This window comes from Temnothorax curvispinosus, unplaced genomic scaffold (genome assembly GCF_003070985.1).
Source record: "Temnothorax curvispinosus isolate PA1 unplaced genomic scaffold, ASM307098v1 QBEX01004747.1, whole genome shotgun sequence".
Taxonomy (NCBI): Eukaryota; Metazoa; Arthropoda; class Insecta; order Hymenoptera; family Formicidae; genus Temnothorax; species Temnothorax curvispinosus.
Genome location: NW_020214527.1, coordinates 1,173,430 through 1,200,413, shown reverse-complemented (window position 1 = coordinate 1,200,413; position 26,984 = coordinate 1,173,430). Strand labels below are relative to the sequence as shown.

The 26,984-nt window shown below is 33.9% G+C and overlaps 1 protein-coding gene across 2 annotated transcripts in view; it reads left to right on the top strand.

The window, feature by feature from the left end:
* Positions 1 to 11,462: 11,462 nt before the first annotated feature.
* The window catches only part of LOC112453873, a 34,310-nt gene continuing 18,788 nt past the window's right edge, over positions 11,463 to 26,984 (top strand). For both annotated transcript variants that reach the window (XM_025014876.1, XM_025014875.1), the window contains exons 1-3: positions 11,463 to 12,204; positions 24,048 to 24,105; positions 26,817 to 26,934. In XM_025014876.1, the coding sequence (XP_024870644.1) occupies positions 24,056 to 24,105; positions 26,817 to 26,934 (168 nt within the window). In that variant the 5' untranslated portion in view covers positions 11,463 to 12,204; positions 24,048 to 24,055. The remainder of the gene's footprint in view (positions 12,205 to 24,047; positions 24,106 to 26,816; positions 26,935 to 26,984) is intronic.

Below are 26,984 nucleotides of genomic sequence, written 5' to 3'. Positions count from 1 at the left end.
AGAGAGAGAGAGAGAGAGAGAGAGAGAGAGCTTGCAGTCCCAAGTACCATCTCTGACATTATCGTTCGCAATGATGAAGGCGATAACACACTTGCTGTGTGAACAGTAACATATAGTCATACATTTGCACATTAATGCACTGCTCCAAACAGAATTGAAGACTAAAAAAAATATTTGTTGAACCTTATATAAAAAATAAATATCTAAAAATTATAATTATTTTTTAAAGAAATTATTCTCTGTCAAGTCGGATGCTTAGAAATTTCAAGAAATTGCGAATTTGGTTAAAATTCTTAAGTTTGTTTTTATCCGTCAATGTAATTTAATATCAAATGTGGACAGAAAGAAGCTAACTTTAATATACTTCTACGTGTTAATATTATTAATAGCTCTAACTAAATAATAAAAAAACTCGTATAACGATTGCAAAGCCAATCCTTTATTTCCAAGATTATTTAGTGAAACAAATTTCCATGAAATCCTCTTAATTTCAAGCGCCCTATATATCTTGCTGTGGTCATTTTCGCTCGACTGACGGGATGAGACGCTGTGTTTACTCTACTTTAATACCATCAATGGCAAAATAAACGTATCGGCCGATCAGAGGGATTTAAGGGAAAGGTGCTTCTTATTCGGCTATATATCGAGGATATATCTCCGTCCAATTAATCCTTCCAATTAATCCTTCTGGGGTACCTAGTATCTATAGATAGAGTTTCTTAGACTCCGTGCAATTTCTAAATGTACTTGATAACTGCGAGGTAAACAGAAGAAGTTTTGTCTCTGTCTCAAAATTTGCGGAAAGTGGAAGTGCAGCATTGAAATCTGCAAAATTCTTCTTCAGTGGGATCGTCGCGTGCAGGGATCATCATCCGTCACAACTTTCCGTCGCAACTTTCCGCACTCGACGTTTCAGTAACTCAAATTAAAATCAATAAATCTCAGTAAGTTAACTAAAAGTTGGTAAGCTTCAAATAAAAGAGGATTCCGTTAGTTTGCCTGATGGCCAATTTGAAACTGAACGACGAATTGAAGTTCCATTTCGCGTTCGTCCTTTGTGATCTCGCCTCGCTTCCAGATGCAAATTATGAGTGAGGTATCAGTTAGAATCAGTTAAAATATTTTGATCACGATACTCCGTCCGTGGTCGATTGGTTCATATACTCAAGCGTCTCGATGCAGAACGTAATTCCCCACGATAGAGCTTGGGTTACGAGGCAGAAGAGATCAGAAATCCCGGAGATATACGACGACGCGTTAACGAGGCACGTTATTTCGATGTCCGCGAGGAAAGGAAGACGGCCGAGGGGTCGCGCTTTACCTTACTTCACGGACGGGGAGCGATATTTTATATCGGGCCGGTAACTGGCACCTGACTCTCGCGCCTTTCCTCCTCGTCGTCCTCGGATCAACGGAGGATGAGTAGAAGGAACGGGAGACGTTGGGAAGGTGGAGCGCGGAGATAAGATGCGGGGAAGAGGAGAGAGAGAGAGATGGATAAAGAGATCTCGGAAATATCGAAAGGAAGGATATATGGTGAGAATTAACTCGAGGTCACATGGGGAGATGTTCTCTTCCGTGTTCGCTATCTTGTCTGCCGCCCTCTAAGGGTGCGATGTGAGATTGTGCGTAGGAAGGTCGGTGTTAGCGAGTCTCTCCGATTGTTTTTCGATATCTCGTAACTAACCCGACTCCGAATATCGGATTATTAGTTGCCTGCAGTGGAAAAATAACGAGCATTCGACGAGAAGATAACGTGTGCCAGACGGTATATCCGTTTCAACGCCTGTCTCATCTCTTCAAATTTCCATCCAGCTTATATATGACAATACGGAGTAATTAATACTTAAAAATATATCTTTCTTATCATTCTTATCATAATAAAATTTTGTACGATACTTGCCGAAAAGTATTTCTGTAACTGATTTTCTGTTACAGAACGTTTCTATTAATTACATTAATTTTTTTCTTGCTTTTCGGAATTTATTTTATTCAATAACAAAGATATGGATTGTCACTTTGCATATAATCTTAAGTAACATTATTAGTACGTCCTATTATTGTACAAAAGCGTAGCAGTTGAATTGTTGTTATATCATATTGTTACATTACGTTTTTTTCTTATCTCTGCTCTCAAGGATCTGCGGAGATATAAATATATATATAATGTATATAATATGTGTGTGTGTGTAAGAACAGCATAAATTGGAGTAGACGAGGGAGGAAGAATATTTCCAACATTCGACTTTTGCACGCTCCGCAGACTTGAGCTCTTATCCTAATCCAAGTAGTGCGTTGATCTCGTAAACGGTACTGTATAGCCACACCGAATTTGCATTTCGGAACGCAAGCTTCTTGCCCCCTTTCCTCCTTCCTTCCGCCAGCTACCTCGATGAAATAAACCGCTCGATAGTCACCTTGCGTACCGATCCCACTCACGAATTCGTCGCACGCTTCGCGCGCGATAGGGGACGAGAATCGTGCAATTTACCGCGGAACAGACACAAAGCGACGCGCATTAATTAAAACAGGCGGATATATTTTGCAACGAACGAACGCGTATTTCTGCGTATTACGCTTCACTGCCTGCGTAAACAAAAATTGAAATATATTATCGATTAAGGTAGATATTATAATTGAAAATAGATGTCATCAATTGGATTCTCATTTCTATTTTCTCGGTTGAAATTTAATCATCCGCATGCGATGTATTCTCTGAATTAATTCTTGATTCCTAATGTACTATACTTTAAACAGTTCCCAAAATTGCCAGAAGAACTAACGTAAGTATTTGATAATTTTTATTTAGTAATCTTTCGAGAATTTGGATATTGCATATTTCTTTTAACGACAAAAGTAATCTATAAATGCAATTTTTTGTAGATTTTAAAGAATCTTCAATAAGGGATGATACAGATATAAGTACATTTGGCATTTGTGCTTGTGGCAGAAAGATAATAATATAGGTATCAGTAGTTCCGTTAAGCAATTTTGTTTAAAACAGTTCTTATATAAACAAAAATCTAACAAAAATTATACAATTAAAGTTGCTCTCCTTCTTTCTCTCCTTCCGTTTCTGTTTCCCTTTCTCTCCCTAAGAAATAAAGAGATACAATTCTCGTATTTATATTACGAATTATTTTAATATACATATACATTTCGTAGAGTAAGATAGGATTTAAGCCATTATGCTAAATCCTTAAATGCAAGAATCATTAGTAAGATCATATCTTAAGCAGTTACTCTTAACGATGCCATGTATTTTGTGAATACGAGTGTCCTTAATGACCAAGAATATTAACATAACTATGTATAAACAGTATAATTGTTTTTAACAAGAATTAGACTTCTCTATTAATTAGATTTAAATAATAATACAAACTGCACACACGTTTAAGGCTAATTATTACAAGTCAAGATTATATTAAGAAATGTATTAGAAATAGATTCGCCTTGTATTTTTATAACTTGTATCAGCGTAAAATATAATTTAATTGGATTAAAAGTACAAAGTTTGTAAAGTGTAAATTATTTGAAAAAATGTTTACCAAAAACTTTGCCAGAAATATTTATTCACAGATTCGCTGTAGATAAAAGAGAAAGAAATAATGATAACAAGATCTCATTAACTTAGATACTTCTGTATAAATCTTATGAAATTTTTACTTATAATAAGGAATAATATAACATAATTATCAACGCAATCGATTAGTAATATATTAATATATATGAATCATGCAAGACAAAAGTTAATAGGATCGAAGGATAAAAGGAAAAGTTCATTATGCCAGAGAATTCTTTTAACAATAACTTTATGGGGAAAAAGGGTATTATATTCTGTATATTATTTTATTTATAATGTTAAATTATTTGTTAGAATAAGCAAAAAAAATAGGACATTCGAAAATACATCAAGATTGTAGGAAAATATGTATATTTGATGACAACGCTATATAAAATAAAATATTAACAAACCAAGGTTGTTAGACACGCAGTAAAATCCGTTAAATTTTGATGTTTAATTTGAATCCTCATAGATATGGCCACCTGTTGCACGAAAATATCTCTGTATTGTATACGCAAACTACTACTACTTCCACGTACTCTTATCTTAGATCGCATATAATCTTCACTTGTGGCATACTTAATTTTCCAGACACAATTTAACAAACTAACTTAAGAGTTGTTTATACAGTGTAGCAGACTTTTAATGCATTTATCACATTTTCAATGTCTTACTAACTATTTTTATCTTTAATATGTACAGAATTAAACTTTACAAGTGTATCAACATTCTTTTTGTATTTCAAAATGCTAAATATTAAAATCACAAATCATTATTAAAATAACAGTATTATTAGAAGAAAAGTGTTTTATGTTCTAACAGCAATGTGATCTTTTATGTTCAAGATACTATAATAAAATGACAATTGAATTAATTATTTAACAAAGACTTACTTGTCACATAATAAATCTTTTCATAATCATTCATAATCATATTGCACAAAATCGTCTTATATTGCATGTAATAATCGTGCTTTTTTAGATAAAGGGAAGAGTGGGAGGACACAATAAACATAAAATCAGTGAGCAAGCTATGCAAATTGAAGACAAAACCATAATTAACAGTCAGTACATTTTTATATCTATTCTGGTTGCAGAGGAACATAAATGTCATAATGGCTGTCACATTGTCACGAAAATTTCAATTTCATCGATATAATTTTTTATTTAATAATAAATATATTAATATTTGTATATGCATTAATATTGAGTAAATGCATATTCTAAATCTAATATGATTCTTAAAAATAAGTTTGTGAGTTTTAAAATAAGAAGCGACTCTTTTGAATCTATTTAATTTTCTGAAATATTTTATTCAAGCTAAAATAGCAATTTCATGTCTCTATGTTAATATAATGACAAAATGCGTTGAAAAAATTTATCTTCAATCTTTCTTCGCAAAATTAATGTGCGTATAATATTACCAGCGTAATATAACGCTTAAATACGCGAAAAAATGTGAAATAAACTTAATATAGGTACTTCAAAAAGAACGAACATCTCTATAATATATATGTATACCTATACGTTTTATATTGCATATTTCATTAGAAAAATGATTTAAAAGTAAGGATCAAAACCATTATTTTAGAAAAAATTTATTTTTTCTAAATCTAAATACACAATTAACTTTTCAGTTAAAGATTCTAATCGTTATCAACGAAAACATCCTTTTGATGAAAAAACAAAGTTTATCTAACAAAAGTTGCAACATTTTCATATCAATTTTCATTTATCAATAAAAAGCAAGAAGTGTGCAACGAAAATTTGACAAACTGATCTTTTCATAGCCGAATCCTCGAGTACGATAAATGCGCAGTACGAGGAGCAGAATTCGCTCTTCTGATAGGTTTTAGTTGAATTTATAGCCATTCAGGATACAAAAGCATCGGCGAATTATTTCTTTTGGCGTCGGAAGCGCGGAGTTGACAAGCTCTCCTGATATATACTCGTGTACTCGGGTATACCTATATAGACGGAGAAGAGCGCAGCTTGATGCGATCTAGGCCATCTAGGGAGAAAAATCGCCAGCCGATCTCGGCCCCTTCGAGTTTTAATCTGTCCTCGAAGAGAGGGAATGAGCGACAGAAATGGAGAGAGAGAGAGAGAGTGAGAGGTCATCTCAAATATTTTACCGATTCTCTATGAGAATTCATTCCGCGCCAGCTTGCTGACAGTACGATTATTTTCTCGAGAAAAATTCAATTATTCTTTTTGTTTGTGTAAGCTTTAAAGTTATCGAAAAACCGAGAAAGGTGGATTATATTTCAGCGCAGAACAAATCGGCGACCGGAAATTTGGGAACTAACGAATTTCATTAAACTAATAAAGTTCTCGATGCTGATGGGCGAATTATCGTGTTTGTTACAAATAATCGCAGTAGTCTAATGCTATCAATGAATGATTAAAATGAATGAACGTTTCCTTCTCTCTAATTCCATAAAATAATATATAATCTTATTAACTATATATCTATATAAGTAAACTTTTAATTTTATAACATATCGTTTTTACATAAATCTTAATAAATTTCAATATTATTTTCTTGTTACTGGATTTAATTAATGCATTTTTATATGAAAGGCTAAGAGAATTTTAAAACTTAATCCTTTACTTGACGTAGGTATATATGACAATATTGGTATGTGACGTTATATGACAATAGCAATATCGTCATGCGCACACACATGAGTACAAAAATATTAAATTATCTGGTTGGATTTATAGTGCTCACTCCTATTTTTTTATTGAAAAAAGTTCGCTTTCCAAATTTTATCGAGTTACGGATGGTACGTTTAAATATCCGCGATATTGGAGAACAAGTGAATCTCCGAGCATACCTCCATCTCATCGCGCATTTTTTCAGATGCACAAACCAGACATCATTCTCTTTTCTTTTTTTTTTACGCACGAAGGTACCCGTGAAAAGAAGCTCGAATAAAACGAAGCCTCGGATTTGTCTCGGTCTTTTTCTCCGTGGTACAACACCCAGAATATCCCACCCATTTCGTTGGAGAAACAACCAAACCACGCTCGGGCGTTGCGTCGTTTGGATGATCCGTATAAATGGGGAAAGTAACCGATATACACGCATCGCCGCGTTTAATACGGCGGAATCAGTCGGCCAATAATGGAATTTACATCGGTTAGACGAGAGGGAAGAAGGGTAGACGAGAGAGAGAGAGAGAGTGCGGACGGAGGGTATGAAACCGCCTTTCCCCCGCGTTGCACAACATAACGCGATGTAATCTGGTATCGCGCGATGGACGTGCGAGGCCGCCGGTCCATGCACCCATTTGTGCCGGCACCGTGGATTTGGATGAATCGATATCTCTACGACTCGGCTCTCTCCCTCTGGCACATCGGCCATCTCTCTCCCTCTCGCATCCAGCCGCCTCGGTGCGCCGATAATCCCGACTCCCACTCCGCTTCGTCACTTCGTCTGCGTTGTCCCCCTTTAGCGGTAACGGCCAGACTATCGGAGCCAGGGCGCCGGCTAGTCTAGTCAAATAAAAGTTGGAAGTCGTCTAGCCCCCGCTAAATATCAGGCGGATGCGCCTACCCGATCGGTCGAAGGATGCTAACGGTGTTATAACAACGCCCCGACATTTTGCCTTCTGTAATCGAGTATCTTCGGCGTTTGCAGTCCATCCTGACAGTAGTCGAGCACGTAACACCGATAAACAAGCTGGAAAACTAGATAAACGAAATAAAAGCACTGGTGAGATCAAAATGTCGGATAAAAGTCGTATCAAAGAGTCAATACATAGTGATGGGCGTTCAAAATCCTCTCTCGAAAGAGTTCTCAAGCAATATCATCGTGCAAGAATTCGAATTACTGCGGATGTTATAGGAAACCGGGAGTTCTTGGAAAAACTTGGTAAATTTAGAAAATTTTAAATATCTTGAAACCCTTTAAATATTTAAATGTCTAAAAAATCTTTCCTCAAACATAGTTGGATATCTGAGCAATTGAGAAGCATTAAAAATCCATAAAAATAAAATTGCTACTCGCGTCTTTGCATCAAATAATATAAAATAGAGCGTTTTATAATAAAAGAAATATATTTCTATTATCTAAAACACTCAAGATTCTTGAAAATAAAATTGTTGTCTGCATATTTATATAAAATAAAGGGTGAATTGAAACATAAAATGTAATAAAAGAAAAAATGTTCTTGTGAAATATTCAAGATTTACACGATTTTCAAAAATATTTTGGTTACCGGTAATATTCGAGAGAATTCCATTTATATTCATATATTCGAGGCAAATCGATGTGTCCTGAGCCTATTAATACTGCTAGGTAGAATCGGTTTTTTCTTTTTTCTGAAAAAAGTATTATTCTGAAAAAAAGATTATATGTATAGGTACACGAGTTAACTATCAATTAGACACTTATCTATTAATAGTACTGAAAAAGCATAACATTTCAAACATGCCATTTATATATATTTGTATTTATGTAAAATATTTAATAAAGTAAGATTTAACAAGATCCTCAAAATTCCATGTTGAAATTCCCTCGGTATTATTAAAACGACGATGTAATACATAATCTAGGTTGTCTGATGTATAATGTGCCTTTTAAAATGCGCCGGAGCTCCCAGCGACAGTATCCCTGCTTCGGGTCTATTTGTCGCGCGGTGAACATTTATTTCTCCTCCTCTCAGCTTTGTAAATCTTACTCAGGAGCGAGCCGTCCGTCTTCGGTCTTTTCTGCGCTGCTTTCTGCGCCGTTCTCTCACTCTTCGTTTTACCTACCGTTTTCTCCTTATCCATTTATCCCGACGTTTTTTCGACGACTCTCTTAGCTAAGAATCCCTCGACCTTGCAACGAGATTTATTGCTCTCGACCAATCATCTACGCTGAGATTGTCTTAGGTGCGGAATACTGATCTTGAGCCATGTCCAATTATGAGGAAGTTAATTTTTCACGTGGAGATAATAATCTCGATCGTTACCCTGACGCGCTGATTTTCAGAGCTGTAATAGATTGTCTCTTCGTGTGTTAAAGGTATAATATACTACGCATATATAAAGTATGTGTTGTTCGTAATATTTTATAATCAATATATATACCTATATATATCGACAATAAACAATTTATGTGTCTCAACTTTATAAGATATTTCAAGTTAGTTCTCGCTAATATTACACCTGTTTAAATGAAAGTTCTGGAAGCTTTGTATATAACTTTTCTTTGTAACGTTTTTAATTTCGTAACTCTTGTTGCAGGTACATGTATCTGGCGACCTTGCCGATGACATATCACAGCTCGCGCCAGTCGCTACAGTTAGAGAATTGAACGAGAAAAGAACGCATTTGTACACCGCGTGTCCAAGATCGAGTCGAATGTCGGTCGGAAAAATAAAGAAACACCAAGAAGTTCTGTTGCCTTCGTGATTTACAAGAGCCATATGGACATAATAGACTATACAGCTTAATAGAACGCGAAATTCTGGCCGTATCAAAAATGACCCAGATTCGTTTCTACAATATTCTACACTGCGCTACAGCAATATTAACATTTTTCGGCTCACATCAGATCGTCGACGATCGTAGTAATTCGCTTCGATCTAGCGGCCAATATTCGAGATTGCTGGGAAATTTCGGACGCTCTCGCGAAACTTAGAAGATTCTTCGAGAATTCCGTTATATCCAATATCTGCATAAACAAGATTCTATCGATATGTTTATTTCTGATATCTTAGGTTGATATGTCCAACATTTGTGATACAAATTCTATAATCGTACATTTAGAGCTAATACTCGAATATTATGACACATTATATCAAAGTAAAACTATAATAGCGTCGCACAAAACAACTTATGATTTTTTAAAAGCCGTTCAAGCGACAGCATGGAAAGATAGAAAATCATATTTATGATAATGGTTCGTTAAACGATGTTATTGTTTCTTAAGTTACTTTGCATCCGTAAATTGAGCTCCGTAACTATCGACGTTTCCGATCGACTATCGACGTCGTCAAGGAGATAAACCCGGAGCCCCAGTGATAAAGCCCTTACCGTCGACTGTCGGCCACTTGTAAATGACCCATCTCGTCAGAGACTCTTCAATAAAAAATCAGCGACGATTGTTCACCTTGGCGACGATCAGCGAGGAGTTTCGAGTATAACAAGAGAAAGACAAGTGAAAGGTCAGCGAGAAATTCTCGAAATTTTCGGGAGAAAAAAATCGCGATTTTGTCCTGATAGATTTATCGGTCGTTTTGACAATAGTTAATATCATCTCGGCTGATTAAATCGAAATTAAGACTACTTTTGGTAATAGAAATGACACCTCCCGCTTTTACAATTAGTATAATTTTTGTAAGTATAATTGTCGATGCTGCACATAAAGAAAAATGCTTGTTTTGCGTTTTTACTCCGACACTTACAGAAATTATACCGGCTTCTGTGTTTTTTATAACATGACGACGTTTCGTTTAATACGCTTACCTAATTCAAATTTAACTCGCAGCAAGTCCTTTTAATTAGCTAATTTACTTAATCGTTGCGCCCTTAAGACCTCCCAAGTTACTCTTCTCTTCTTTGCCCGAGAATGACTCATTACGAGATTGAAAAGCAGAATATCCTTCTGCATTTATACAAGAAGAACATGACGTCAAAATAATAGAAACAATGCAACTGCCGGGAGAAAAAAAGAAATAATCGCGATATTATCTATGAAAGGAAGACTCAGAAGAGATTACAAAGGAGGATTTATTCTTCAAACGCTGTTTTATCCCTTTCAATATGACGACGTTGATGGTGAAGTAATCATTCGTTTCGTATTAGAAATACGATTGAACGGGGAAATTAAACGCAAATATTGGAGTAGCCCGTATATCAAAAAGAATTCAGAAAGATATGCTGGTGCAATCAATTCACAAACAATAAAAACTAGAGAGAGATTTCAAAACAAAATTCTTTTTAATATATTTCGGATCGTACCAATAAAACAAATTGAAATGTTTGTTTGTATATTTTACAAAAACACAATGTGTTTTAAGAGAAGCACTTTTCCTCGTAAAAAAAAGTTTCTGCAGAGAGTGGTTCTTACGATCACTGTGTTCCAGTATATCCTTTAAAGAACAATTTTCTTCAACCCCAGAAAGAAATTGCTAAGGAGAAGTACTTATCCTACGTTCCGTTAATTTTTTCCAAAGTAGATATGTAAATATAAAATGTTTCTTAGCCTTATCTACTAATTTTTTTATCGGTTTCGTTAATTTTATTCGTCCTTATTTCTGTTCAGTTTTCAAAAGAGTCGTTCGCGAAACGCTCCGTCTCATGATCCTCTTGTTATAAAGAAGAATCGTGAAATTAAGAATTAACTTTAAATTTTTAATTGACTTTAGAAAGTAAACGGAAAGTAGCGCGGTGGATCTGAGACACCCTGTGCACGGCAAACCGCCGTTGGCCCGACGGGCGTTTTACCTCTCTCTAAAAGGACAGTCGAGCGAAATTGTCTGCAAGCGAGGTAAACCCAATGAGTGAAAGAAATTGTCGCGAGCGTTATTGTTAGCGGAGAGGAGCGAAACGACAGGGTGTATAGTAGTCGCGATGAAGCGAATAGAGGCTCAAACTCGCTTTCGACCGAGAGAGGAAAAGAGGGAAAAAATAGAGAGATAGATAGATAGAGAGAGAGAGAGGGGGGGAGAAAGAGAAAGAGAGAGAGAGAGAGAGAGAGAGAGAGAGAGAGAGAGAGAGAGAGAGAGAGAGAGAGAGAGAGGAGACCGTGCCTGTGCGCGAGTCCTGGGTGGTAAAACGGGGAGGCGAAGAGGGTGCTAGAGAGCCTGGAAGGGTGCCTAGGATGCGATGCGGTGGGGGTGGGTCGGGATTGGCTTTTCGCGAACGTGAAACTCAGTAGTACGCTACCACCCACGCACGTAGTACGCACGTTCGCTCCACGTGTGCTCTAGAAGTTATCCCCCGTTCCTCACATCTTGTACCGCGTGCCAACAACGAGGGAGAGTTTCTCCCGGGCGAAGATTTCTCCGACGCGCGTTTTGGTGGCGAAGCAATTTGTAAGTACATCCAGCTAGAAGCACTCGTACCTGTCACAACTCGAGGATAGAGAAGACTGTCGGCAATGGTCGAAAATCTTGAAGATAAATAACCGATGAAAAGTCCGCGACTGTCAGTCCGCAATATCGTAACGATTATCAAAGATGCCACGTGAAGAGAAGACGGAGCGAACGATTTGTGTTAGTACAATATTTGCGGGTGTCATCGTCGGAACGTGAAGCGAACGGGGGATTCCCTATCAAGGAAGACACACCATCCATGAGGCCAAGCGAAAGCACAACCGGGTGAATGCGCCACGAGGTTCAGCAGAATAGAAATCTTTGCCATCAAGAAAGTAATGAACCGACGACAATAAATTTTCCATTTTGCATGTTCCATGAGCGACTCGACGATACGCTCTATTAATTCTCTATCGGATAACAAAAATGCAATTAAAAATCGACATTGTGTCCGTAATGGAAATATCCAAAATGACAAATTCACGCGGAGCAGAGAATTTCTCGCGTTGACAATGCCAAGATCGCAGATTTCGTAGGACGCGACGGATGCAGGTTGCCTTGAAAAAATAAAAAAGAGATCGAGGACTATAATCGTCCACGGTACAAGGTAAGTTTTGAAAGAGAGAAATTAAAATTGCTTAGAAATAAATTATTAAATTATTTTATTTTCGATTACAATTTATCTCGGCTTTTCAATAAAATAAAATACAGTTATCGAATTTTCGATAAAATATATTGAAATCGATATAATATCAATTAGCAATTATTAAAAAAAAATGTGTATATGATATAATAAAGTTTTTTCTAACGTAATAATGATTATCTATTATAAAAGCATACATGCACAGACATATTTAAAAATATTAAAATTTATATTTTAGCAATGTAAAAACTTACACGTAAGTTATACTTATATAAGTATTACATATTATTTACAAACAAAGAAATGTACATCAGTAAGAAATAATATATGTGTAATTGAAATATATTATAAATATGTAAAACATTTAATTATCGTTTTAAACATTTTTTATTATACAGCTTTTTATTATATTGTTTAACTTTTTTCTTAAAAATTTATATTCTTTATACATATATTTCGCGTATTAATATGTTTTCAAATATGTTAAATAAAATAATATATAAATCATATGTGCAACTCCAAATTAAAATAATTTTTTTAAAAAGTTTTTTGAAAATTTTAGTAGTAGATATATTGTTTATAATTACTAAAAATAATATATATATTTTTTACTTTATTTTCCATTAGCAATAATTTATTTGCATTATTTGGTCATTATTGCCACTATTTTTACGTTTGTTTCTTTGTTATATAATCGTATATAAGAAATCAATATATGACATTAAGATAACAAATGACAATAATAATAGAACGATAACAGATAAGAAATAAAGTATCGTGATGACTACATTTGTAACTATAAAGACTATAATGGCGTTACAGTTTCAGTTAATATGGGCAAAGAATGGTACTAATACATATTTTGATCAAAGATAAGTTCATTTTTGTGTTTTCTTGTGCATAAAATATTCAACGTAATATTCTAATTCCCGTTCTGAATATTATATAAAAAAGTTTATCGAAATATGATAAGAGAGAAATACATTAGGATAAAATTCTTGTTTGTTAATGTGTAAATTTAAAAAATTCAATTTTCTGCATAATTTTATGTATTTTATACAATTTGATCAATATATACATCCACAAAGTATGTATTGATTTATACCGTGCAATATATATACCGTACAAAATACATTTTCTTACATTGTTCGATATCGTTATGGTTTTAAAATCAGCACTTAAATGATCGAAGATGCGGATGTAAGAATAGGTCCATCTTTTCTATAAAAATATAAGTTATTGATGCTTTAACATTCAGTGAATGATGGTTTATCAATCGACTCAAATACTACGCGTGTCTAGATAAAAGATACTATGAAAAGTCCGTACATATCTAGAATATGTCCGTACATACTTCGATTTTACTACTTCTGTAATTATTCTGATTACAGCCACATCGTTGCAACATTGTCATTATCCATTTTATATACATTATTAAATTGAAATAAGATAAAATATATTTTTGTATATTAATAAAAAATGAATTATTCATTTTAAAAAACAATAATCAATTTTATAAAACAAACATTTAAAATCTTAAAATGTATATTAAACAATTTTTGATACTTGAAAAGTTTTAGAAAAAATTTACTTAGTTTTCGTTTTTTCTATAATTTCAAAAGTTTAAAGAGACAAAGAAAAATTGAAGATAATTTTATTGTTGTTATTGTTGTTACAGCTCTTGCGACTTATTGCATAAAATTCCGCATCTTTCATTAGCTAATTTAAAATTTGCTTTATATAATATTCTTATATTCCTCCACCCATTATCGATAATGAATATTGCATTATTCCGACCGAGTTTTTCTTTATTATTACTTCCACATTAAGAAAAAATAATCGGCTTAACATCGTGGACTCTCAAATGGAAATTTAATTTACCATATTTTCGTGATAATATATTGTGCGAAATGGAAATATAAGGAGCATGAAACGAATATTATTCACGTCTTGTGCCCATCCTTCATCTTTTTCGGGAAGCTCTTCTGACATAGTTATATGAAATAGGAGAATTTATTTTCAATTGTAAACTCAACATATAGCAAATTGTTATTACATGAAATTGCAATTAACAAAAATGTGTTTTATAATTTAATAATAAATAAATAAGAGACAGTTTATGATAAACTTTTGTAAATCACTGTTAAATTGCATCGTTTGAAAGTATGCAGTTTCGGTCACAAACATCTCCAAATGAAAGGAAATTTCCTACGCCTGTATCAGATAGATGCGGATTTGCAAGTAACTAGATAACGTTTGCGGTTATCCCGACGCTGCTTGAGCGTTCGTCTTCATTAAATGCAAAGATGCTAATTGAATATTCCAAGAAACGGGATACCATTATCTTGTAAAGTAGAAAACAGAGGAATGTACCACACGAAATTTACAAATTAAATATAAATATTATAGCTTTTTTAATATCAAATTGAAGATCACGCAAGCGACATAAGTCATGATTAAATAATTTATATGAATACTTCATACATTTATTTAGTTAGAAAAGAAACATTATACAACTGAATCATTAATACTTATAATCGAGTAAAAAATAATAACTTATTTGTTGTGACAAAGAAAAGTTTTATTAAGAGACTGTGATATATCTTCAGTTATTTCCTTAATTGTACGTGTATTTCACATGAGAAATATTTTATAATTTAATAATCGTAATTTTTGAATATATTTATTGCACGTAATATGAGTTCTTTATATGACTTTGGCAAAGACATGATGTAATTTTGCAGAGTGACACGACGGATTTTCGCTATCTCTCTTACATGTTCTTCTTATGACGGGTTAGGAAAAAGTGTCGATCGCCTGGGATAAAGATGGGCGAGATTGGAAGATCGAAGATTGAAGGCGGTCGTCTGTACGACAAAAGTCAAAGTCATAAAACTTTGCAATAGAGTAGAATTTCTACTAAACGTGATGATTATTATATTTTGATCTATAACATTCTACTATTTTTCACTACTATATATTCGCTCTTTACTTTTTACATTTTTATCTATTATATCACACATTATATTCTAGATAGAATATTAGAATTCCTGAAATCGTCGATATTACAATATTCAAGTCTTATAAAACTATTCATATAATTTTTATTCTGATAAAAATTATATAAAGTATTATTATTCTGTAATATATAGAGGAAAGTGCCTTATTATGAGATAGGATCCTAATATAAGATGACGGGGTTTTTTCATGATGGGATCAACAGATGGGGCCTCTTAGCTTAACATTTCTCATATTAGGATCCTGTCTCATAATAGGGCACTTTCCTCTAATAATATTAAATAATTTGTGATAATTTGCACAGGACATGCACGAATTTTACGAGATTCGTTAAGATCAAGATATAATCGAAAAGCTGCAGAAGTACCATTATTTAAGAAACAATACTTTCTTGTATCGTTTATTTATAATTTACTTTTTCGAGAAAGGTATAGTGAGTGTGACATTTAGTTTCGCTCAACACGGGCAGTCTCCTTTGTACGTACATTATATATCGCTGCAAGGAGAACGCAATTACGCTTGCAACGTACCAGGGTTTTTGCCGAAAGGTTGACACATTGGAATTCATTGATTTTTTTTCTTACGCCGTGAAATAAGTATCGATCGTGCAGTACGAAAGACCGCCTGCCAAGATGTAGCCGGGAATATAAAATAATGATACATGACATGCGTGTTAGAGGGTGGATATTACAACTTAAAAAAAATCGCTTTCCACGGTAATGAGGCATAACAAATTCTTTACGTTCTTCTTTTTTTATTTAATAGTTAAACGTATCTTGTAGACGTCAATTTAAAAAAAAAAATTATGTATATTGTTTTCACCAAGATTTACTTGACATTATAATAATTACTGTTGACATTATATAAGTGTCTCTTTTATTAAAACATATAAATTTTTTTAGAAGATGTATTCGTTTAATTCATAGAACGTTCCGGATTAATTTCTTTTTCTATAACATATTTGTGCTATTATATTTTCGATAATTGTTGGAATAATCGTGAACAACTACAGAGCAGCGGCAAATGATGTTACTGCTGAGCTCTATAACAAATTGTTTTGAATATACGAAGAATTCAATGTAAAAATTAAATCATTACATTATTAAAATCCCTGGTATTTACTTAGTAACGTGCCATGCATAAATGAAATCACTCTTGCTTCGAAAGTAAAACCATGAAGCGGTTACTTCCACAGAATCGCTTGTCTTCGTTAAAGCTGTTTCGAGGTTCCGCGTCGCTTAGGGTAGAATGCGAATGTAGAGTTTCCTCGCGGTAAGCATTTCTTTCACTAGAAAGAGCACGTAATCGAAGAACGACGCTTTCGTCTGCGCGATAGAAAAATGTTATCAAGAGGGTTTTAATTCCTCCTCTGGCCGAGAGGAGGAATTAAATGTCGAGTGAGCGGTACGACCCTACGATCTTACTTGGAAACGATTTAATAAAGAGTCGTTTCGATTCGGTTGCTTACGTACGCCCTTGATTTCCGTAACTGAATTTCCATTTCGTTTCTCTCTCTTTCTCTCTCTCTCTCTCTCCCTCCTCTCTTTCTTTTCTGACGAGCTACGAACATCCGACGTCAAGTTTCCGTGCATGATTTAAGCGAAACGGGTTGTCACACGCGATGTGTCCGATCTATGTGTTCTCGCGCATGACCGGCAGTCATGTATAAATGCACACGCTATAAATACTAAAATAACAGATTGATTTATGATCGCGGCGCGTATCCTTTTTGCTTTTAATTTTTGGTACGTCGAGGCGTCGTGACGCTCGTGCAGTTTATATTCGATCTCCAGATAAAATATTCATATTTTCCTATTTGCTGATGATTTAAATTTTTTAGTTGACATGTTTACAGAATATCTGGTGTGAAACGAATATTTTACTGTGTACATGCGAAGACTCGATATGTTTGCATTAATAATATTATTATAGTTTTCCTCCTATTTTTCTCCCTGCCATTATAATAATTATCAGATTTATTCAATAGTAATTGCACCAGTGCAATTCTCGTTGAGTTTACGCAACAATACGACAACAAGCGCGTGCTATTTCTGTATTTTCTCAATCAGCTCCACTGTAACTCCTTCGCGAAATACGACGCTATTACGCTCGTGAACCTCGGATTGTAAGACGTTTAATTCTCCTCCGCTGCTTGACTCGCTCGCTCAATAACTTTGACTCGATCGTTTCGACATTATACGCGATAGTCATTATGTGCCATTATCTCCGAATATAAGCTGAAGGCTGAAGGGGATTTAAGGATTTTCTCATCCGGCGTTGTCCCGCTATATACACAACGCCAGTCAAAAGGATTCTTACATATGTAGAGAGATTGCGCACGAGGAAAAAAAGAGAAAGATAAAAAAACAGAGAGAGAGAGAGAGAGAGAGAGAGAAAGAGAGAGAGAGAGAGAGAGAGAGAAAGAGAGAGAGAGAGAGAGAGAGAGAGCAGCAGAGTGTGAGAACGGGAGAGGATGGAAAAGTGGATCTACGAGAAAAAGAGGGACGGCTGATGGCAAAAGCGAGATATTTTCCAGGCACGAAAGCGAACGCTCGATACGTTGGATTTTTGCACATACGCGCTTACACGCGTCGCATCGGCCGTACAGACACGGGTTGAAATCCCGACGGCTGAATGAATTTTGAATGCGGCTAAATATGGCAGCGATATATCTACGAGATCGATAACGGCGTGTTTTCGCGAGAAATGGACAAGCGTATAAACGGATATGTAGATACTAGATAGCTGTCGGACGTTCGAAATTTCCGCCGCCGATGGTAGTTCGCTCGACCGGTGGTAGTTGGTAGGGCTTCACCAGTCGCTCCGATGACTCCTCCTGGATAGAATCACGATAAAGCCGAATGATCGCCGCGATATTTCGGGTTTTGGGAATCCGTTCGGCACGTGAAAGCATCACCGCATTCAACACATTTGAAACACCAATGGAATTTATTTTAAAAAACCATAATTAAGCTGAACGCAACTTTGATAAACTTCAAACAACAGCTATGTTAATGGAAGATCATTAGAATTACGAGTATATTTGTCTTCTTCTTGTATACACGTCATTTCGGGTGTATTCATATGTGTACCGATTGGAGCGTATCGCAAGCTATTTGTTTCCGCTGCTTGATCCATTTGCAAGCGCTTACACGAGGCTTACAAGGGCTTCGTCAAGAGTATCTTCATCTATTGAAAATGGAACGCTGATCTGCATATTGAACCGCGAGGAAAACCTAAAATACCCACATTGTCCGGGAATTTGACGAAAAATAAACGCATGGCATCGTTCCATTGAAAAATTTAAAAGTAATTCTCTTTTAATGTAAAAATGCCGATATTATTATTTCTCATGAAGTTTTTAATATTACCATTTTTAGTATTTTTCAATAATTAAGTTACAAATTAAAAATATATTAAACTGAGGTTTATTTCAAATTAAGTAACGAAGAAACTTTTTTATTTCTAAATTTTAGTGAAATATTATTTTCATTGGTATCGCAGCTCGAAAGGTATTCCTGCGCTCTCTCCTTCTCTCTCTCTCTCTCTCTCTCTCTTGTTCAAGAGAAAATATAACAATACGTCTCATAAAAATTTACTTTAAACTTCATAAGGAAATAACGCTTTATATCCACTTTTTCCCCGGTCTAAAATATCTCACATTTAAAAAAGTTTAAGTAATTTGATTTAATGATCGTCTTAAAAGACATACTTGGGCAAAGTTTTGACTGGTAGATCCATAGTTTACAGCTGGGTGATCAAATATGATTAAATAAAAGTTAAAAAATAAAACACCCTATTTATTTTTGAAGTGTTATATTTTTATACGATAACTCGTTTGTAATGGGTAAGAAAGAAAAAAATCCTACGTAGACATTGAGAGAGCTCAAAAGCTCTCCAACCTTGTCTCAGAATACCTCGAGACACCTCAATTATTAGGCAACAAAATCTCAGTTTTCTTGAGAATTCTTTCTCTTAGCGCTTATCGAACAAATATATATTTCTACATAATATTTTTATGACTTAAAAATATAAAAACTTTTAACTAATTTTTCTTTCCAAAATTGTTTTATTCAGGATATTATTAATATATAAAAAAACGACAGAAGCTCATTTAAACATGTGTATTTATTCTCAATGTTTTTCTATTTATTTTTTAACATAAAAGAAGATTTGAACAATGTTCATATATTTTAATTTTTCAAAATTATATGTCATGTTATATTTTCGGATATAGATATATATTACTTCATATAATTTGCATATGGTTTAATATGTTTAATGTTTCCCCTCTCTCTGTCGGTGATTCTTTTTAAAAATATTTTTTCAAAAGTATATACCACTAACTTGAAAAAAATATCACAAAATTTTTAATATTTATAATATTTAGTTTGTTTTTCTTCTGGCAAATTCGGACAATGATAAAATACGAGATTTTTCATCGCAAGAGTGTTTTTCGAAAAGATTGTAGACACAAGTTGTTCTATCAGATCGAGTGAATTAATTGAGTTTGCGAAAGTCCGAGGAAAGCTTTGCACAATATTGTCGACGATATAAATTGATTCAATCTACGAGATGCGAAGAAACAGCACTAAGACGGCTTCCATTGTACGTTATGATTGCATCAGGTCCTGCTTCGGAACATACTTTTCTCTGGCTCGATATTATACTCTGTTTATACTCAAGAATTTTTATACAAAATATTTGGGACTGCCCTCCTTCATTTTATGGTTTCTTTGATCAATTTAAATCGTACTCGTGTGGAATATTCTCGTTTTCTGAATTATGAGTAATAGAAAATAAGACTTTTCACAAACTGAGCTGAGTTACATACAGATTTGTTAGCAAAAATAAAACCTTAATTACTACTAAGTAGACTTTATTTCAATAAGTTAATTAATTCAACTTAGTTACAAAAACATTTAACTTTAATATTAAAAAACGATATAAACACGAGTTAGCTATCAAAGAAGATCCTCAATAAAATATTTCTTTTATGAAAGACCTGTCGCAAATGCATGAAAGAATTTGCAAATCAAAAACGTAATGGTAATCGCGATGACACTTTACATATTTATCTGTAAACTAAATTACTCGATTAAATAATAATGAGTGTTTCATCCATCTTACATTTATAATGTAAAAGCGTAGGCGTTTCAGTGGCATTCAAATAATTATGTAGATATATGCAGAAGACTTATATACATATTTTGCATTTATGCTACTCGCGATGGCATTTACCATCTACATCTTCTTTCTTTTTAATATAGTAATAGACGTCAGTGGACGTTGATGTAAAAGGCATTTTAATTACTTACGCAAGAATATAAATTTTGAGAATAAATTATTTTAAATATTGAATTCAACACACATAACCCACACGTGCACACATAGTTTAATATATTACTATCTTATCGCTAGTATATTAAAGTATATAGAAAAGTATATAGAAAATACGTGTAAGTCGACAGATATAATGCTATTAGTTATATATTTTACGAATCGATAGAGGAATTACCTCTCTATAGTAGGTCACGCGGGCAAGACGAGGAAGATACGTAAGTGGGATGTAAATTAAATGGGGATACGTTAGAGAGAGAGGTAGATTTCTAATTAGACCAACTGTCCCTTTAGGTGAGATTTGCTGCGAATGCCGCGTATTAATTGGCCGCTACCGGTTGCTGGATTAAACAAATTGTTCGCTATTGTCGAAAGTTTTCCTTTGACGAAGATGATAAGGCGCATAAATGTACGTGCTGCACGCTCATAACATACTCCCGCGACGAATACGTGCATACTATGTACATTTTTACCCGCAGATCATTCGATTATTCGCATTGCAACCAGACACGGTGATAATTCCATCGAAATGCAAGCCAATGTAAATACAGTTAAATATTAAACACGGGCATTCGTCTCCTCGTTGATAACATAGAATTAAATTTGCAAGAACGATATGTGGCGATAGCGTATCGCTTCACTTTCGAAAGCACGGAACGGTGTTATCGGTTATTCGATATTAAATGTAAAATTTATGTTTTTATTTAATATTCAATATTGCACGTGCCATATTGATTGCGAATTATAGGATTTTGATGGAAAATTGAAATACATTGTAACAGTCGAGGTTTTATATATTTTACACATGTCTTCGCGAACAAATCCGTAAAGTTAGAAAAGGGAAGAATATATCAACTGTCGTGATTTCTCGCGTAGTGAAATTTTAAGAAAAAAATAGTCAAAGTGAGGAAACGGGGCTTCTTTTCCGATATCTTCAAATTTCAATATTCGTTATCTCTCAGCAACTGAATTAAAATTCTGTTAAAATAATGTCCTCGCCAAATGGAGCGATAAATAGGATCCCGTTATTAATTTGCGCCTGATTAATTCAGGGCTTAATTCGCAAGAGGCTGTTCATACCCCACCATTTTTACAACATAAAAATCGCGTATAAAAATCTCTTTTTCTCAATAAAAATGAACGTGTAATATCACGTGTCCATTAAATTTGTTTAGCTTTTGTAGCTTTAAATTTCAATTCGAGCAGGTATAAGAAAATTTAGAAACATCGTATGAATGTAACGGGACAAATCTGAATCATCTAATCAAAATTCTAAGGCATCCGAAAGCGTAAAAGTTCAGCGAACAGAGAAAACTTACAAAAAAGATAAAGAAAGAGGGGGGCGAATCGAAGAGATGAATACAATGAAACTGAAATCTGAGGCAACACATTTTCACACGCGCAATATCCTTGGCTCCGCAAGCGGTCGTGAAAGTAGCTGTATAATGAAAAGTGGCTAAGACGCCTCCGCCGGAATTCCAAAGATCTTTTTTTTCTCATTCACGCAGTCGTATGTCGATGAAAATTACTTTCCAACCAAAGTTAGCTTCATAAAAAGCGAAAAGCTGCACGGGTAAAACGATCCCTTATGATTAAAGTCTTTCTCCTTTTAGCTCCGGTGCCTCAAGAAACGGCGATTCTCAAGATTCGGTCGCGAAGATCCAGAAAGAAAATACTCAATACCGTGAGAAAATTGTTCTCGACGTTTTTGTTCAATCTAGGAATACATTCAAGTAGATATATAATAGATTTTTATAATTATCGCATTTATTGTTAGAAATTATATTTCAGTCTTATATTTGTTAAAAACATAAATTTTATTTAGCGCTACATAATTATATATAATTATTTTAAAGCATATAATCTATGTTCTTTTTTAATTATGCTATAGTTTTGTTTCGCCACTCTGTACTGAGCAATATTATCATTGGACATAAAAAAGAATAGACATATATAATATTTAATGATTTAACTAATACGTCTCTACTTTGCCATCTAAACATTAAATAATTCGTGTTCACAATAAACTATTAAAATTCTAACAGCACGATGCAAACATTATTCATTTTGTAACTAGTAAGATTTTTACGAAATTGTATATTTTTTCAGAATATTTTTCTTCTCATAATATAGAAAAAGATCTTCCCTAAGCTAATATAGCAACATATTGTATAAAGAAATATTAAATTAGAAATATTGAATATTACTTTCTTCACCAGTAAGTTATAATATGGCTATAGAAATTAAACTTCGTAGACAACGACGCAGGTAGAAACTTTTGTAAAATTTATCAGGGAAAAAGTTTCGTGATCTGTTTACGGTTGACCATACCGCGCATCCCTTCGTCGCAAAAACAAATTCCGATTTACTTTCCGAGTGACAAGATGAGAACCGCGTGACGATGAACGGTTGAATTTGAAACGGAAGTGTGTGTAACAAGGGTGGTACAGATCGATCCCGGTTGCAGATCGGGGGACCGGATGGAGCCAAATCGCTCGACCAAGTATGAAGGACTTATGTATGCACGTTCGAATATACAGACATGAAAGGAAATTGAATAGCGCTTTCACTTGACACACAGGGAGGTAAAGCCGAAGCTCCGTCATCGTTTACAGACTGACCATTTGGTTAAAGGGCCAATCTTGTCGATCAAAGCCACGTGCCCACGATGTCGCATTTATATCGATTTGAAACCGCATATCGTGTAACCGATATGCCGGTGCATGAGATTGGACCCGTTCGTCATACTAAGCGATGCCCATAAATTATTTTGTTCGTATATCTATACCATATCGACACCTCGAATCAAACACTATAGTACGTATAGTACGTATTCGTCCTGCAACATGATATTTGACTAAATTCCTTTGTATCTGCTATTTGATTTAAAACTTAAAACTGCGAAACAAGAGAGTCTGCAAACTGGAAAAATCGATATAAATGATAAAAAGAAATATTAATGATAAACTGTACTTAAAATAGTAATTTCCTTATTAATGTAAAATGCATTTATAACAAAGCATTTTCAAGCGCCGCATTATAATTTCAAATAATTACATCATTTTCGATAAAAGAGTTATTTGACAAGTAAAAATTGCTTTACAAAGCCGAAGGGAATGTGGCTTTAATAATATTGAAATGTCCATCATAAAAATTAAACCACTAGAATTATAATAACGTTACCTGGAATTCGGTCGTTCAAAATTTAATAATTCAAATTTCGAGAGCGGAATTGTACTCCTATATATAAATTATACGCAACTAAACTATTAATACATTTTATTGATAATTTTAACAGCATGACGTGGAATATCGTAGTATTATTATAGGTGCAATTTCCCTATGATCTTTCAAATTTTATTTTATAGATTTATTTTATAGATAATATTTATGACATTTTTATTGCATTGCTGCCTTTTTAAAAAACATATTTTTATTTTGCATTGCAGAAATCAACATGTCCATGGAATCGTGTGACGATGATACGAGCCCGACACGCCGGCCGAGGTAAGAGAGTTTTAACGTAACTACGTAAATATTGATTACGTACTTTCAAAAACTAAAATAGCTCTATTCGTATTTCGCGAGAAAGTGAAAAGTGAGAAACTTTAATTCGTTTTGCCGTCCGTTTTCCACCGGCAATTTCGTGTTCGGCTTATGCCACGGTAATGAGAAAGTCATGAATTTCGTGGAAAGTATAACTCTTCCGCAGCACGTCAGTAATTAATTTAATGTAAACGCAGCGGGATATTTAATCAGACGGCAAGTTAGCGGGGTTTGTCTCCTTCTCTCTCTTTCTCTCTCCTAATTAAATAACAACTTGCTGAGCATTAATTATAATAATACGATTGTCCGAGTTTGGTGCGCGAGAACTGCGGGTAGTTACTAGCGTGTGGATGATGTACGAGATAATGTATACTTTCACTGGAGATACAAACTTCGCGATGGTCATTGTGTGGCAACGAAATGCCGCATTATGTCGTGTTACTAGGAAAACGTGTCGCGGTTATAACACTTTCATTAAATCAATCCAACCTAGGAAAAGCGGTAATTAAAATATCTATGTAAGTTTGCGTAATTGTGTGCGTACGCATGTGCAGCATATGTGTGATTAAAATATTTATACAAAGTAATATAAAAAATATCTTATAACATGTTCATGCTTAGAGCGCGTTGTAAGTTCGGTAATGGTATAGGTAACATATGCATCCTGTACCTCAATAAAAAGGGAGATTATGCAAATATTTCATAACGAGAAGCAAGAACAATGCACTAATATAATACATCAACAAAAAATTTTAATATATTTAATTTTTTATAAAAATCCTATAAAATCTCGGTAAATCCCGGTATAATCTTGATTGCTTATTTTTTTATATAATTTTTTTTTCGAATAAGGCACATTTGTTTTATTTTTTGTCTGCATTGTAAATTAAAAAAAGAAACATATTTAGATACATTCAAAATTTCATAAATATTTTGACCGAAATTTAATAGATAGTACAGTCTATCTGTGCGAAATACATAAATAATATTGCATATAAATTGCAATAAAATTAATGTAATTTCTAGAAAAAATAATACGTGTTATAATGCTCGAAACTAAGTCATGAGAACTTGTGATTTCTGACTCGAGGCTATGCAGTGCTTCCCATGTTAACAGTATACTCGAAGTCAATAGCAAAGCTTTGACCGAACCTGAGGTATTAGCTTCTGTGCCACAGCTTTTGCTAATCTGGACTCATGGACGGAATTTGCAGTTGACCCGAATCCTCTTGTGGAAACAAAAAGAAAACTGAAGTTGAAAACGAAAACAAGCGGAAACAAAACCCGAAAGGCACTAGAAATAGAACGCGGAAATTATTAGGAGCATCTGCTTTAATTTCTATCGCAAAGAAATCAAGTTAGGGCACACTAAATCTTATTTTCGAAAGCCACATATAAATAATAATAGTAAATCTCAATGTTGCAAAAAGATATTTTAACAAATCTTTTCTTTTTTTATAATAAACAATACGAGGGAGACATTTACAATATAATGGTTATATACTATTATTTCGTTGCGCGTAACTTTAATGCTCGGTGCTCAAAACATTTAATGATGAGATCAACATTGATTGAATCTCTCCTAATGACATTTCTTACGATCATTACCTCACCACAACGCGTAGATAGTAGCAATTACGTGTGTCGGTGTGAATGCAGCTGTTAATGAAAAGAATGTGAATGTATCTCTGTATAGCACAAAAAGAATTTTTTAGTTTGAGAATTAAATTACTATTACAATTGACGCATTCGGGATCTTATCATTTTCTTCCAAAAAATCTTTTTGTATATTAAGTAACAAAAGTATCAATATTAAATATTAATATGTAACAATATGATAATAGTATAACATAATATCAATTTATTAACAATAAAAGATAATTCTTAATTCTGGAAGATTGTCACAAGAATAATAAAATACGGTTTAACAGGCCTTTAACATTTATCGCGTGTACTTTATTATCTTAATTACATTGTTTTAATCATTTTCAAAATAATGAAATGTGCGTATACACATGTCATAAACGCAGAAACACAGAAGTTTATAATATTGCGAAAAGTTTTTGATCATAGTCCGACCATAGTCTGGGGAAAACTCGGGAAAAACGATTTGCATTGGTTATCCCAGAAATTGGATTTCATTATATAATAACGCCAGCAATTAGTGCTGATTACGCGTTTATAATTGCAGCGAGAATACGTTGTGGTTAATACGCTTAACATGTTATTATATCGCTTTACATAGCATTTTTAAGCTACAAACAATACGCGATAAACACATGACAAAAATACACATATCTTTTTGTATAAAAACAAATAAACGACGAATTTTGCCAATAGTAATATTCGATTTTACACAATCTTATCTGACATATGAAATTTTCTAACGTCTATTTATAAGTATAACTATAAATAACTGATGACAAGAGAACCTTTAGGCAAATGAAAACGTAACAGAAATAATTAAAATAAAACAATTTTTATCGTTTAATATTATATAATTGTGATCATATATGAATTTTCTGCCGCAATTTGAATTACTTCCAAATGTGTTTAAACGCTGAATTACTGATCAATTTACTTTTCTCATTTCCATACTATTTCTGACATGCATTATGAAAAAAAAAAAAATGACCATAAATAATTTAGCAATAATTTATTCAATATTTCAGGCAGAACAGAATTCATAGCGTTGGTCTTCCAACCAGAACTTCTTTACTTCCGGAGCCACCACGCACCGGAAATGATGTACCGCCGCCAATACCACGTCGACATTCTGCCACGCCGGCGGTAAAAAATTTTATTTGTTTCTAGTTATCTTTAGTCTGATAAATTAGTGT